Consider the following 15,185-nt stretch of genomic DNA (forward strand, 5'->3'; position numbering starts at 1 on the left):
TTTTCTTTAAAAATATAATCTAACACTTGCTATGCTGCAAAAATATTGCTAGAAACTGATTTAAATACAGTTTCCGCTAAGGAGTATTTTATCGGACGGCTGATTACACAAAATTATTTTGACACCCGCTTGACTAAAATCCTTTCCTCATAAGTTGACAAAAAAAAAAAAAAAACGCGTTTTTTTAAAAAAATTAGATTTTGCAATCTAAGCGATCGTAAAAATAAAAATAAAAACTTAAGCCTAAAAATAATTCAGACATTTATTATTTATAGAATCAATATTATATAAGTTGCAAATCCATAGAACTTGAAAATAAGTTGTTGCGTTTAAAAATCTACATTTGTATTTATTGTCATAAAGCCTAAGTTTAAACCCGATGTTTCACTTTTGTAAGACAAACATTAATTAGCTGTACAGGAACTCAGTGATCGATTTTCTGACAGCCGGGATTTTATACACATATTAATTAAAATTACACAGTGCATGATTTTTAAATATCTAATCGGCCTATCTAATAACTTCGAGGGTATTCTAGGTAGGGTCCATTTAGACACGTATGAAAACGCTGATTAACAGAAGTAAATTGCAATCTTTAACTCAATATTGAAGCGTGATTTGGCGTGATTTAATGCTTATTTAAATAGTTCCCTTTCTAACCCGACGGTCTATGGGGCAAGTGAGGTAGAGTTCACCTGTTTCTACGACATCGGCATATAAAGGGATAGTGTGGTCAGCACTATGCCCAGCCGCCGTGGCCAGCACGATGCCCACCTTTATTTTCCCTAACGTGAGTTAGATACTCATCCCGCCTGGTTGAAATCGGGACGTTCTATTGACTCGAACCCGGATTTGAACTTGCGACGTTTGGATTAGCATTCTCGCTCTCTACCACTAGTCCACTCCGTCCCATTTGTTTATGTAACCTACCATATGCTATTGCATTTAATAATCAGTAAAATGACTGGACAACTCTGTTTTATTTCGGGGTTGACACTAGTGTTTCTATCAAACGTGTTCTTGAGGGGGGGGGGATAATAGGAACGTTCGGAGGGGGAGGGGGTTGGCGACTAAATTTTGCGGGAGGCGGACACGGTAAAAGTATTTTATTTTTCAATATAAATTCCATTTCCAAGAGATACCCGAAAGAAACACTTGTCATCACAGTTAAAAGAAAAAAAGAAGATAGTTATAAAAGTTCGATGCTTATGTGATTTTAGATTCATATTTGGAGACAAATGCGCTGAGGGGATCCCATATGTCTTCCGACCTGGTGGTGGCGCAGAGTTCAATATACCATCTCTTACAATAACATGTCTTTTTCTTACCTGACAGGTCCAATATGGGTCGGCGGTAATGACTTGGGAAGAAAACACAGGTATACATGGGAGGGCAATAGAGGCCTAGTTCAATCGTTACATTTCGACGCAACACCTCGCAGTGAGGCCAGTTGTGTGGCTATAGACAGATCAGGAACCCTGCGGAAACAGAACTGTCACTTTAAAATGAAGTTTCTCTGTGCTCAAAGAGGTAAGCTATAGTAGAGTTAAGTGGTTATCTTCTTCTTCCTCTTGATTGAATATTATAATTAAGGAAATCTCCTTTAATTAAGAGTTCCGTTGTATGCACCGTAAATTGACTGTAGACTCCTAAATTTTCTGTACATGCTTGCGTAATATAAGTCGTACCAAAAGCCATTTGCAAGGTTGCAGTTGTTTTATCTTGATTTATAAACCTGGGCAGGTTTTCTTTAATAGAAAATTAATAATTAAACAAAATAAACAAATATAAATACATTTATATTAACGAAATATTAAATGCAATTAAAATATGAAAATTATCTTTGACGTTCTTTAGCTTTTTTAGTTAACATAGGATAATAGGTTGCAAGTAACCTTAAACTCAACACAATTGAGGCTACTTGTATTGGTTTGGTGGAGGATGGTTACAAAACCCTTCCCCTATATATTGCAAATACATTTCTCTAGCTTAAATGTGTTGTAATTTGCTCCAAGTCTTGTCTTCTTCTTCTTCGTTCTTAATTTTAGAGTTGGAAGGTATCCCCTCCAACACAATTAAGTATACGTGTCAACTGGATATGCGCCATTGAGGCAATTGACTCCGATTTCAACCTGCTTTTCTTTTTGGATTTGCTTCCATAGCCTTTGTCCAACCATGAACAAACTATAAGGCAGCAGTTTTATTTTTACTTTCTCGTATATACAGATTATAGAGAAAGTATTGTAATCGTGCACAAAATCGAGACTTTAGTGAATATCGACGTTTTACACCTCCCTGAGTTGGAAAAACCTAATGTAATCTTGTTCGTATGTCTGTGTGTGTGTGTATGTGTGTATGTGTGTCTATAAACACGACATCTTGAGCACCGTTACAGCTAGGTTTAAGAAATTTCATATATAAGTATTACATCAAATTCGTAGATCCGTAACAACTTTTCAGCGATTTCCGATTATCGGAAGTGGAACTTCTTCTACTTTGAATTTTTCAAAAGCCTATAACTTGAGTACTATTTCAGATAGATAACTAAAATGTCACATGTAAGTAAAAGATCTAATTATCTGTTTTCTGTCAACTTTTGATTAATTTTTGACCAGAAGTAGTAATTTACGCTATTTCCGATTTCTCAAAAAACGCATGTGAATGTATAAAATACTAATAATATCCCGCACATTTTGTTTGGCGTTCACTTGGTGTGCAATTCTTTTTTCTACGAGATTCTATTCTATTATAAAAAGTTTAACTAATTAAAAATGGATTAAAAATATTGTCTATATCCCGAGTTGCCATCCCCCGTAGTGTTATATAAGAATATTCGAGAAAGTTTAGGGAAGATCCCTCCCGGTTTATTTTATTTTGGAGTTGTCTCTCCTAGAAGAGTGGCTGTCCACATCTGCCCGGGCCCAAGTCTTTTGTTTCTTGTATATTTCAGTCACAGGCTGCCCTTTTCAACCAGCAATAGAAAACGGTATTTGGACCCAGTGTGAATACCACATTGGGGGCAGGTGTATTCTGCAGTGCGATGAGATGTATCGGCTTCAAGGGGATAATATGATCATCTGCGGACTGGGTGTTCTTAATAGGTGGAGCACTGCTGGAATTTGCAAGGGTAATTGTGCTATCAGCCACTAGAGTTGAATCAGAGAGAGAAATAGAGGGTACATTGGTATTTAAATAACTTTAAAACGGGCATTTAAGCATGTTTCATCAGAATTTTAATAGAAAAAATTATTTAATTTTTTATTTTTTAATTTCATCACCATTTTATTTATAGGTAATATATATATATATATATATATATATATATATATATATATATATATATATATATATATATATTGCAGTTAAAGCCTGTCCCTATCCGCCTCGAGTTAAAGACGGCATATGGACACAATGTAATTATGACTACGGCGGTACCTGCGTTTTACAATGTGACGAAAGCTTTACTCTCCAAGGAAAAAGCACAGTCGTCTGCCAGAATAATGGCAACTGGACTGCACCGGGAAGTTGCATTGGTAACTGATTTTTTTAAACTAATTTAACTGTAGTCCTAGTTTTATGTTATTATCAACATTTTTTTTCGTGTAATCTAGCTAGGTTAAGTTTTTTTTTTTTTAAAAACGTTCTACAACTGGTGGCGTAACAAGGCGGAGGGAGAAGGCCCATACCTGATGACATCAATTTAAAGGGGGGGGGGGGGGGGGGGGTTTGACAAAAAATCCTAACAGTTGCTGTTCAATTGATATGGTATGTTGTTAAAGGAACAAAACAATGTAAAGAGAGACGGGTGACACCAAAACGAAAATTGTCTGCAGGGAGTCTGGGGTGGGTTGGTGAAATGACAACCTCAATAGGGCTGGTAAGTAGGCCACCAACAAGTTCTATGGCCTATGCAGGTTTTATTGAGCCGTAGAACTTGTTGGTGACCTACTTACCAGCCGTATTATCGCCCTACCTAGCGACGCCACTGACTACAACACAATTAAACGGACCAGTTATATGTACATATTGTTAACCACACCTTGTGCTGAAATACAAATTTAACAGAAAAAAACAGGATTGAATAATAAACTTATTGTACTCAACAGGGTCCGAACACAGATTTGAATACAACGATACCAGCTTTGTACTGTACCGGACGAAGGAAGATTGGCACTCTGCTAATGTAAGATATAAGTCAAGTGGTTCTTGTTTACAATAGGCCGAGGTAGTAGGGGATAATAATAATATCTTGAGGGACGGGTATGGTGTGGGGGATAGGGATAGAATAAACTATTATTTACGAGTAATTCGTACTTAGACAACATGTAGAACACACAGTAGCTATAATTTTGGACAGGTTATTAGACATTTTTTCTATAGAAAGGGGGGTGAGGGGGGCATTGAAAGCTTCCTTGTGGGAGTGGGGAGGCAAATACAAAATTTCCCGGAGTAAATGGGGGTTAATGTATATATATTTTCTTTTTGGATTACATTTTTTTCTATTTCTTATGTGGTGTCGCGGTGCCTACCGGAGTGATGTCAGAAGAAAAAAGTTGATTGGTGTCAGGTCAAATGCAGTCTCAATTTATATAGTAAAGTTCCCTTTTCAAACCTCATGGTCTATAAGGCAAGTGAAGTAGAGTTCACTTGTTTCTGTGACCTCGGCATACGAAGGGATAGTGTGGTCAGCACTATGACTAGCCGCCTTTGCTTATCCTTACGTGAGTTAGGTACCCATCAGAGTTGGGTGGACTCAGGGACGGTCTACTGACTTGAACCAGGATTATAACTCGAGACTAACGGGTTAACATTCCAGCTCTCTACCGCTTGGCCACACCAGACATTAACCCCCGGGCTATTACCCTCTTCCTCCCCCCACTCTACGCAAAAAAAACTCCCACACTGCCACACCATATATTTATGGTTTAAACTAAACACACTAAGTGGATGTGAGTCAAGCGTTATACTTTATAGTTAAAAATATACATTTGAGCACATCATAATTCAAATGGTTCTTGGGTATAATCACGTCCTGCATAGCGCATTTGTCTATGGTGACTCTGTTAGTGATTCCTGAACACCACATTTACCCCCTCATATAAAGCCTACCTTCATTAACTCCAGTCAGTGAGCGATATCCAAAAAAGCTTGAAATATAACGATTGATCTCTCAGCATTCACTTACGTTGGCCATGTATTCAACTGTCACACACCATTCACTCCAACTACACTACACAATAATACCGTTAGATACACCCCTGAACAAATAAACCTAGAATTAAAGAGAAAATATCATTAACGAAAGTAAATGTAATCAAAACATAAAAAAATGACTCTTTGTTTTTAACCTCGGATGACTGCCATGATTTTTTAAATTTATTTTCGTTATATTTTCCTCTGTCTCACTTATTTCTTGTGTATAGTATATCATGAAAGCAACATTGTATGAAAACATAAACGCATATTTAATCCGTTTTGAGTGCGATTGATTATATGATACAATTAAAAGCCCTTTGACCTAACGAACACCATAATTATATCAAGTTTCAATCAAACACACGAACTTAAGCAAGTATTATAATTGCCGCACTATGCGATATATAACGCTCTCTCAACATGTCAACCACAACCCTATTCCAACCGTTTTTCACAAACGAACTACCAACCACCTATTTTTAGCACACCCGTTTTTAGTAAGCCACATACATCATATTGTTGAAATTATTTCTAGTTCAATATGCACTGTATTCAATTTTAATATAACCACTATTTCTCAGTATTTCGCTGTTTTTAAATCAACACAATATGGCGTATATAAAACAAAGCTGTTAAGAGCAATTTTTAACACAATCTTCCATTGTAATATTACCGCAGCTCAAGACCATTTAACATGGAAACTTGAACATGCAATCATTAATTATGTTATTATGACACAAACATATTTTAATCATGCAGGGCATTGTATAAAGCCAATCAGAGGCATGATTTAAATATTAACAATAAATTAAACTTTTTTTTCCTCAACATTTTCATTTCATTTTGTTTCAATATAGTGTCCTTATTTCAAAACTCTTAAAACCAAATACATTATATAGTAGCCTATTGTATTTAAGAAACTCAACATATAGATACAAAACACAGTTGTAGCTAAATTAGGTATTTGTTTACAAAACATACACTTTAGCAAACGAAAAAATCTAGTAAATAAAAGATATGTAAAAACAAATTCAGAGCTTGAGAAAATTACAAAATTGTAACACACATTTATATAAAAAATACTTTAGCTTTCTGAAAATATATAGAATCTATATATCTGTGTGTTTACAGACAAGTTGTATTGCAAAAGGCTTGCTATTGGCAAAGATAACCGACATTGAACAAGCTTATGCTCTTTCCAAATATTTTTCCTTCAGCGCATATGGTAAAGTATTTATCTTCCATTCAAATATTTAATCACTATCTTCATTTTTTTTTTACATTTTAGTTCTTATTCCTGTTCAATATTGATAACAAATTTATTTCTTTTTTTTCAAATATAGTCTTTTCATATAGTTTAAAAATATTATTTATTTTCTTAGATACATATTATCCCAAAAGAAATGAAAATAGCTTTTCCGTTCAATACTTAAATATGATTTCCATTGTTGTGAAGTTTTATTCATTTTGTAAATAACGTTTTATCTATTTATTAAATTTAAATTGTAATTTTTTTCATGAATTGCACAATTATACAACGTAGGCCTTATTTGTAATATGCTTTCTCTATTTGCATCGATTACGAACGAGTTGTAATGTTTTTATTAAACGTTTTTTTTTAATTTAAAGTTTTTGAGGTCGGCGTGGTCGAGTTGGTAAAGCTCGTACTTGCTAAAACAAAAAGGCTCAAGTTCGGATCCCCTGAGATGAGGCTCGATATCTGTGGACAGCAACACTTACAGAAGGGAACTTTAAAAAAAAATTTAAACAACAGCTGCCTTGTTATTTGTTCTTGGTTGGACAAATGCTATTGAAGCAAATTAAAAAAAAAAAGCAGGCTGAAATCGGAATCAATAACCAATATTACCCATAACAAGTTGACATGTATTATAGTGGCGTAGCGAGGTCGGGTGTCACCCGGTGCGGCACTTAATGGTGTCACCCCCAGAGGTGTAGCGACCCTTCCCGGGGACAAACTTTCAAATTTTCGTTTGCACCCCTCTCAAGTTTTTCTCTATATATTTTGCTTTTTTATTGTCTTGGTGTCATCCCCCCCCCCTAAATGGTGTCATCCGGTGCGGTCCGCACCCCCCGCCCCCCCCCCCCTCGCTACGCCCCTGATGGTTTATAAGAATTACGTTTGAGGGAATCCACTCCATCTCTAAAATTAAGAACAAAGAACCAAATAGATTAAACATTTGCTTAAGTTTTGTTTTTTCTCTTTTTTTTTCATGTTTTCGTGTAATCGTTTTGTTTTAAGAAATCGCATGGGTAGGAGCCAATGATATCAACAAAGAAAACGATTTTGTTTGGATCGGAGAAAGAGGCGGGGTCAATTCCTCCCTATGGGCCCCGAGAGAGCCCGGGGGTGGTAACAATAAAAATTGCGCCGGTTTACGTTTCGATGGACTCCTGTTGGACTGGATATGTGATTCTAAGATGACATATTTATGTGAAAAAGGTACTCAAATTGTGTAAGAATTTTATATTAAATATGTTATCATATATATATAGCGTATATACATACACATATATAAAGGTCTAATGTCTTCTATATTAACTATGTTTTTGAAATGTGATATGATTACTAAGAATTATTATATTATATTATATTTTATATATATATATATATATATATATATATATATATATATATATATATATATATATATATATATATATATATATATATATATGACATATGGCATATTATTAAATAACATATGACATGTATGTGTATGTGTATGTGTATGTGCATGTGCATGTGCATGTGCATGTGCATGTGTATGCTCATGCGTATGCTTATGCGTATGCGTATGCGCATGCGCACGGGCATGTGTATGGGTATTGGTATTGGTATTGGTATTGGTATTGGTATTGGTATTGGTATTGGTATTGGTATTGGTATTGGTATTGGTATTGGTATTGGTATTGGTATTGGTATTGGTATTGGTATTGGTATTGGTATTGGTATTGGTATTGGTATTGGTATTGGTATTGGTATGTGTATATGCATATACATACACATATGCATATGTTTCTGTATTATACTTTAAAACAGCAATTAATATTGACTTGTTTTTCCTTTGGTCCGCCTCCAGTGAAGATAGAAGTCACTTATGAATACTTTATTGACTGGGACACAACACATACTGACTTAGTTTATATCTATATAACAACGCAGGAGGATTTCATGGAGGTATATTTTTTTTCTATGAATTTCCTGAGCAATGAATGGTTTAAAATGTATACCACGATCAGTAGTCTAGATATTTATTATAGAATATGATAGTTATTTTAAACTAATTAGAAAAAATATCATGTATGTGGATAGCGAACGGTTGAAAAAATTCATGAAATTATATTTGAATTATATACTGTTGCGCGAAAAACAAACAACAGAAGTTTGCTATTTTATTGGGGAAAAAAAACCTATAATTGAAACTAACTTTAAAAATAAAAAACCACAAACAGTCAAAATGATACGTATTTTAGAAAGCAAAACCCAAACCATAGAAAAGTAAAATAAATTTCCCTTTTCGAACCTGATATCTAGGACAAGTAAAGTAGAGTTCACCTGTTTCTGTGACCTCGGCATATAAAATGAAAGAGCGACTGGGTGAAGTGTTGACGACAATATTCCTTTCATATTCCAAATGCATAGTATAAGAGAAACTCAACTTCATCTTCTACATGGTCTAAGAGAGTAACGTTTTGGACTTCACCGAGGGTTTGAGAGCTATCTCATCGCGTTTTATCAAGAAAATTCTTTCAGAAAAAAAATAAACCGCACATTTTGTAAGATGCGTTTTAATAAGGCCAGTAATGAGCTAATCGTGCAATTTCAGGTTGTTATAGATGACCGTAATTTAACGACCTATAACCAAAAGCTGTGGAAAGGTGTTGCGTATACAGTCTTAAAAGCCAGGTATGATATATGTACAACAGGTATGGTATCTGTACATTAGGTATGATAAATGTATAGCACGTATAATATTTGAACAACAGGTATGAAACATGTACAACATGTGTGATATATGTGCAACAGGTATGATATGTGTACAACAGGTATGATATTTGTACAACAGGTTTGAAACGTGTACATCATGTATGATATATGTACAACATGTATGATATATGTACAACAGTTATGTTATATGTACTACATACGTGCAACAGGTATGATATATGTACAACAGGTATGCTACGTGTACAACAGGTATGATATATGTTCAACAGGTATGATATAATTACAACAGATATGATATATTTACATCAGGTATGAAAGTGTACAACATGTATTATTTATGTACAAAACGTATGATATATGTACAACATGAATGAAACATGTACAACAATTATGATGTATGTACAACAGGTACGAAACGTGTAAAACATGTATGATACATGTACAATATGTCTGAACCATGTACAAAAAAACAAATATAAAAACTGATACAATAAGACGCTTTTAAATGCACTGAAAATAATAAAAAGCATCGGTCGCTAAAATATGTAATATATCTCATGAGCGACCAATGTTTTTATTAAAGAATGCAAATTTACCGTATTTTCTCAGTTTTAGTGCATTTAAATGCTAATGATCTATGCAGTTTTTTAAAACATTTGTTTTATTTTTAAAAAAATATAATACGAAACATGTAAGATAGTATGAAACATGTACAAACGGTAAAAAATATTTACGAAAGTATGGACCATGTACAAAGGTATGAAATATATACGAGAGTATGAAACATGTACGACAAGTATGAAACATAATCGAATATATGAAACATGTACGATACTGCTTTGTTTATTTGTAAAGTCTTATCTAGTAAGATTTTTAAAATAAGTAATATGTTTTTATTCTTTCTTGACTGAATGTCATAGCACTTTTGTGGGAAAACGGTCACGTTTTTAACTGGACTGCTAAGATGCTCTGAACAGAGGCGTAGTGACCCCTCCCGGCGCCAGCAACAAATTTTCAATTTGACACCCCCCCCCCTTATATTTTTATATTTATAATTCAAAACTGCAGCAAAAATGAGCTTTTAATTTTTTTTTTCAATCCATTTTGGCGCCCCTAGCGTCGGCGCCAGGGGACATATGTACCCCACCCCCCTTCGCTACGCCTCTGGATCTGAATGACTTCCCGACCGGGACTCAAAGAAACAAATACACAAGAATACACAAACAACGATACCCACCCCCTCCCCCCATCATACACAAAACCACAACATATTTTCTAATTTTATTTTTATTTAATTTTTTTTTAAGTTCTTGATATTGTCTTTCATTGAGCTTCATTGAAAAAACAACACAAGTCCAATCCACTGTGTACATTGTTTCCATTAGCTCCAGAAATACAGTAGCTCGCCCTATACACTTCGCTGGCGTAGGTCGATTTGTTGTCCACATATTTATGAACATCATGATAACATCCTTCGACTACTTCGCGGCTATCCCAGTGAAGGTTTGGGCGAAACATTACAACTTCGTAGTTGTCAAGTAAGTAAGAGGGTAATCAACATTTTCTTTTTTTTGTGTGCCAAAGACACATAGGGTCGCCACAAAATCTCCCTCCACTTTAGTCGGTCTTCGGCAATTTTCTTGGCAGTCCCCCATTACAGTCCTGCCTCTGCCAGCTGCTACCTGGCAGTCCCCCATGACAGTCCTGCCTCTGCCAACTGTTTCCTGGCAGTCCCCCATGACAGTCCAGCCTCTACCACTGCTTCCTGGCAGTCCCCCATGACAGTCCTGCCTCTGCCAGCTGCTTCCTGGCAGTCCCCCATGACAGTCCTGCCTCTGCCAGCTGCAAAAAGCAACAAAGTCCCCTTTCGAACCTGACGGGGCAGGTGAAGAAGAACCCACCTGTTTCTATGACATCGGCATATGAAAAGAGACTGTGTTCAGCATGTTGCACAGCCGCCTGTACTATAGGGCTAGTAAGTAGGTTACAAACCAGTTCTACGGCTCAATAAAACCTGCATGAACCATAGAACTGGTTCGTGACCTACTTACCAGCCCTATACCTAACCAGGCACATATCAGAGCGGAAACGAACTCGGAATTCGAATCCGAGACTTTCCAGTTAGAAGTCGCATGCTCTGCCTCCTGATCGCACAGTCCCACTAAAAATGTTGTTTTATTATAAAATACATCAGCGACAACACTACTATATCTAGATTACACACAAACACACGGAAACAAACATTCACACACACATATAAATATACGTATCATATTTATATATAAACACATATGTTTTCAATAAATAAATTAATATATAAATACATACATATATATATATATATATATATATATATATATATATATATATATATATATATATATATATATATATATATATATATATATATATATATATATATATATATATATATGTATAATTATAAAATAATAAATAAATAAATAAATAAATAAACATATATATGTATGTATATATATATATATATATATATATATATATATTTATATATATATATATATATATATATATATATATATATATATATATATATTCATAGGCATATATATATAGTTCTATATATACATAATATACATACATATATACACAAATATATATATATATATATATATATATATATATATATATATATATATATATATATATATATATATATTTGTGTATATATATATATATTACATAAACCTTGACTTATCCAATGATTTTTGTCACAGGGATGATTACTCTATAGTTGTTGTTTCCAATAAAAAGGTCACGGTCAGTATTCTTTCCTGTAACCGTCATGAGCACTCTTTTCAACTGGAGAAGTAAGTCCATTCTACAGACGTTAACTTTATTGTGTTAAAATATGTTTTAGCTAGGCGACTTTGATATTCCTAACTGATCATTTGGATATGTCATAGTGGTCGGACCGATAAAGCAAGTTTATTTCAATTCCCAAATAGTCTTGAGTGCGAATCCCCGGAAAAACGAGGCTTGATAGCAACTCATGTAACTCATAGCAACACATTTCTTTATAAAAAAAAATTCTACCTTGTAGTTTGCTTTCCGCTGGACAAAGGCTATGGTAGCAAATTTAGAACGAAAAGCAGGCTGAAATTTGAGTCACAAGGCCATATATATATATATATATATATATATATATATATATATATATATATATATATATATATATATATATATATATAATGTGTTGTGTTGGGGGATACCTCGACCAAAATTAGAATTGAGAATTAAAATAAAAAAGTTCAATTAAATCGCCTGAAGTAGATGACGATAAATTAACCTTCCAGCGAAACATTCTTAATTAATTCTATTCGCTTATGTGAGGTTTTTTTTTTGTAAAGCGCTAGCTACGAAAAATTGAACAATTGCATTGTGCCCTCAGCTCTCAGAAATATTCACCATTTCAGTTCAACTTCTTCTTAATCCCCTTAGTGTCCAAGGGGCAGGTGAAGTAGATTTCATCTGATTTATAGACCTCGGCATATAGTATTGTCATCACTATTCCCAGCCTCTTTAGTTTCCCTAACGTAACTTAGGTACCCATCAGAGCTGGGTGGACTCCGTGAACCCGGATTCGACCGCGAGACTCTCGGATTAGCAGTCTAGCTCTCTATAGTTAGGTCACTCTGTCACCCATTTCAATTCACCACAACCCTACAAAAAACGCCACGGTTAATTCCCACAATCTACAAATATTTGGTTTTTTTTTTTGCCCGAGACATGTAATTTACAGCGTCAGTTTGCCTTGCATGTTCGCTTTAGTATTACAGTTTTCATCATCGGCTTGTTAGGATTGATACAGATTTGCATTAATAACAATAATGCTTCTTTCTGACTTGTACTTACATTCATTTAAGAGCCTTACTTATGCATAATTCTAATACAAAACGTCTAAATACAATATTATTTTTAAACCTGAAAATTCGAATGTGTAATTAAAATGGGGATTCAAGTGCTTTTTCGATGGGGTGAATTGATGGGGCATGGTCTCATAAGTAGAGCTAATCTCGAATTTATTTCAGCTTACTTATCACCAACAAATACACCTATCTATTCCTTGCATTGTGATATTTTTTTTCACCCACAGAAAAACTACGCACCATTACAAGAATTGCTTTAAACAAGAATCCAACAGACTCACCGGTATGTACCTGCTCATACGTATTCCTCTATATATAAATATATATTATATTTAATAATATATAATCTATATATATAATTCTCTTCTTGGAGACGATAGAAAACACCAAGCTGTAAGCGCGCTCCCTACCACCCCCACCCCTACATTGTCTGGTGAGCTGTGGTTCACGCTAAATGTTTACAATCGTAGAGCCGGGTTTAGTGACGGCTATTAGGGGCAGATAATTTAATTTGAAACTATTTTAAACTTAGGGGAGGTAACTAAGAGGAGAAATTTTATTAAAATGTCATCGTTGTTATTTTTACGTCCCTTTTATATATCTAAGTGATGTGAGAGATGCGTCAGTGACTGTGATAAATCTGACATATTTCGGATTAGGAAACTGTTTTGGTTTTGTTCATGTGTAATCCGCCATGTAAATTGGTGTCTTAAATACTGGATTCCAGCCTTGAGTGCAGACGGTGGCGAGGATTTTGGTTTGATCGTCTCCAACTGTGACAATAGCAATGCTAATCCACCCGTGAACAACTTTAGGAGTATCTTACAAGGTAGGTCGTTTTTACTTTCTCGTATATACGAAGCATAGAGAAAGTTTTGTAATCGTGCAAAAAAAGAAATCGAGATTTTTACAGCTCACTGATACGGAAAAACATAATTTTGCAATCTTGTCCGTATGTCTCTGTGTGTGTGTGTGTCTGTGTGTAAACACGATTACTTGAGTACCGTTACAGCTAGGTTGATGAAATTTCATATATTTAAGTATTTTATCAAAATCGTAGGTCCGTATCAGCTTTTGAGCGATTTCCGATAACCGGAAGTGGTACTTTTTCTACCTTGAATTTTTCAAAGCCCATAACTTGAGTACTATTTCAGATAGTTACATGAAATTTTACATGTAAGTAAAAGATCTAATTGTCGACCTCTGTCAAATTTTGAGTAATTTCCGTTGATCAGAAGTACTAATATACGCTATTTCCGATTTCTCAAAAAACGCACGTAAATTTATAAAGTACTAATAATCTCCCGCACTATTATGCACATTTTATTAGGCGCACGCTTAGTGTGCAATTCTTTTTTTTACGAGATTTCATTCTATTATAAAAAGTTTAAGTAATTAAAAATGGATTACAAATATTGTCTATGTCCTGAGTAGCCACCCCTCGTAGTTTTATATTAGAATATCCGAGAAAGTTTAGGGGAAATCACTCCCGGTTTAATTTATCCAGAGTTATTTTAGGAAGTTCCGATTTTGGCCAGGTTGTTCTGCTAGCTTCTATGTGAATAATACTTTTGTTGACCGTTAGGCTTTTAACAGGTTTAATATAGGTGTTTTTATCGTGTGTTCAGAGTTTCTTTTATGGACAGTGCCTACCACTCTCTCTATACGGAAACCGGCTCAGAAGTTTGACTTCCATTAGCCAGGCTGGCCTCAGTGTAGCAAACTCCGACACATGGTGGTAGTAGCGAGTCGTTTAGTGTCGGTTTGATCGCTACACCTTGTTCGCTTCTCCGTCGGCTCTCACCGGGCTTTCCTTCCCCACCCACCAGACGCAGGACGTCGTCCCACCGCCTGGTACCCAGCTTGATCGCGGGGGACGTACGGCCAGATCAAAAACCTCTAGCTGCTGTTGGCTACCACTAGCCATGCCGCACCCACTAGGGCGGTCATGAGCTTGGTCCGACTAATGGCACTTTTCCGAAGCCAAGTGAAGGACACATCTTAAGGTCAAAATATCTAATTAGGGTCGAGAGCAGACCTCTTTTGGTTCCCGCAGTCTTGCACCTCTCCTCCGCTATAGTGTAGAGAATTTTGGAGTCCGACATACCAGGCTC

At 35.2% G+C, this 15,185-nt stretch overlaps 1 protein-coding gene across 1 annotated transcript; it reads left to right on the plus strand.

Annotated features, from left to right (window-relative positions):
- The first annotated feature begins 1,313 nt into the window (after positions 1-1,313).
- On the plus strand, positions 1,314-12,016 carry LOC131950341 (uncharacterized). Its single transcript, XM_059312444.1, has 10 exons — positions 1,314-1,530; positions 2,951-3,127; positions 3,363-3,533; positions 4,107-4,183; positions 6,328-6,421; positions 7,457-7,657; positions 8,298-8,395; positions 9,045-9,124; positions 10,552-10,704; positions 11,920-12,016. Exons 1-10 carry the CDS (start codon positions 1,314-1,316, stop codon positions 12,014-12,016), a joined length of 1,365 nt encoding a protein of 454 aa, XP_059168427.1.
- Positions 12,017-15,185: the final 3,169 nt, after the last annotated feature.

Source organism: Physella acuta, unplaced genomic scaffold (assembly GCF_028476545.2).
Source record: "Physella acuta isolate Inbredline_101_S28 unplaced genomic scaffold, ASM2847654v3 ptg000756l, whole genome shotgun sequence".
NCBI classification, from domain to species: Eukaryota; Metazoa; Mollusca; class Gastropoda; family Physidae; genus Physella; species Physella acuta.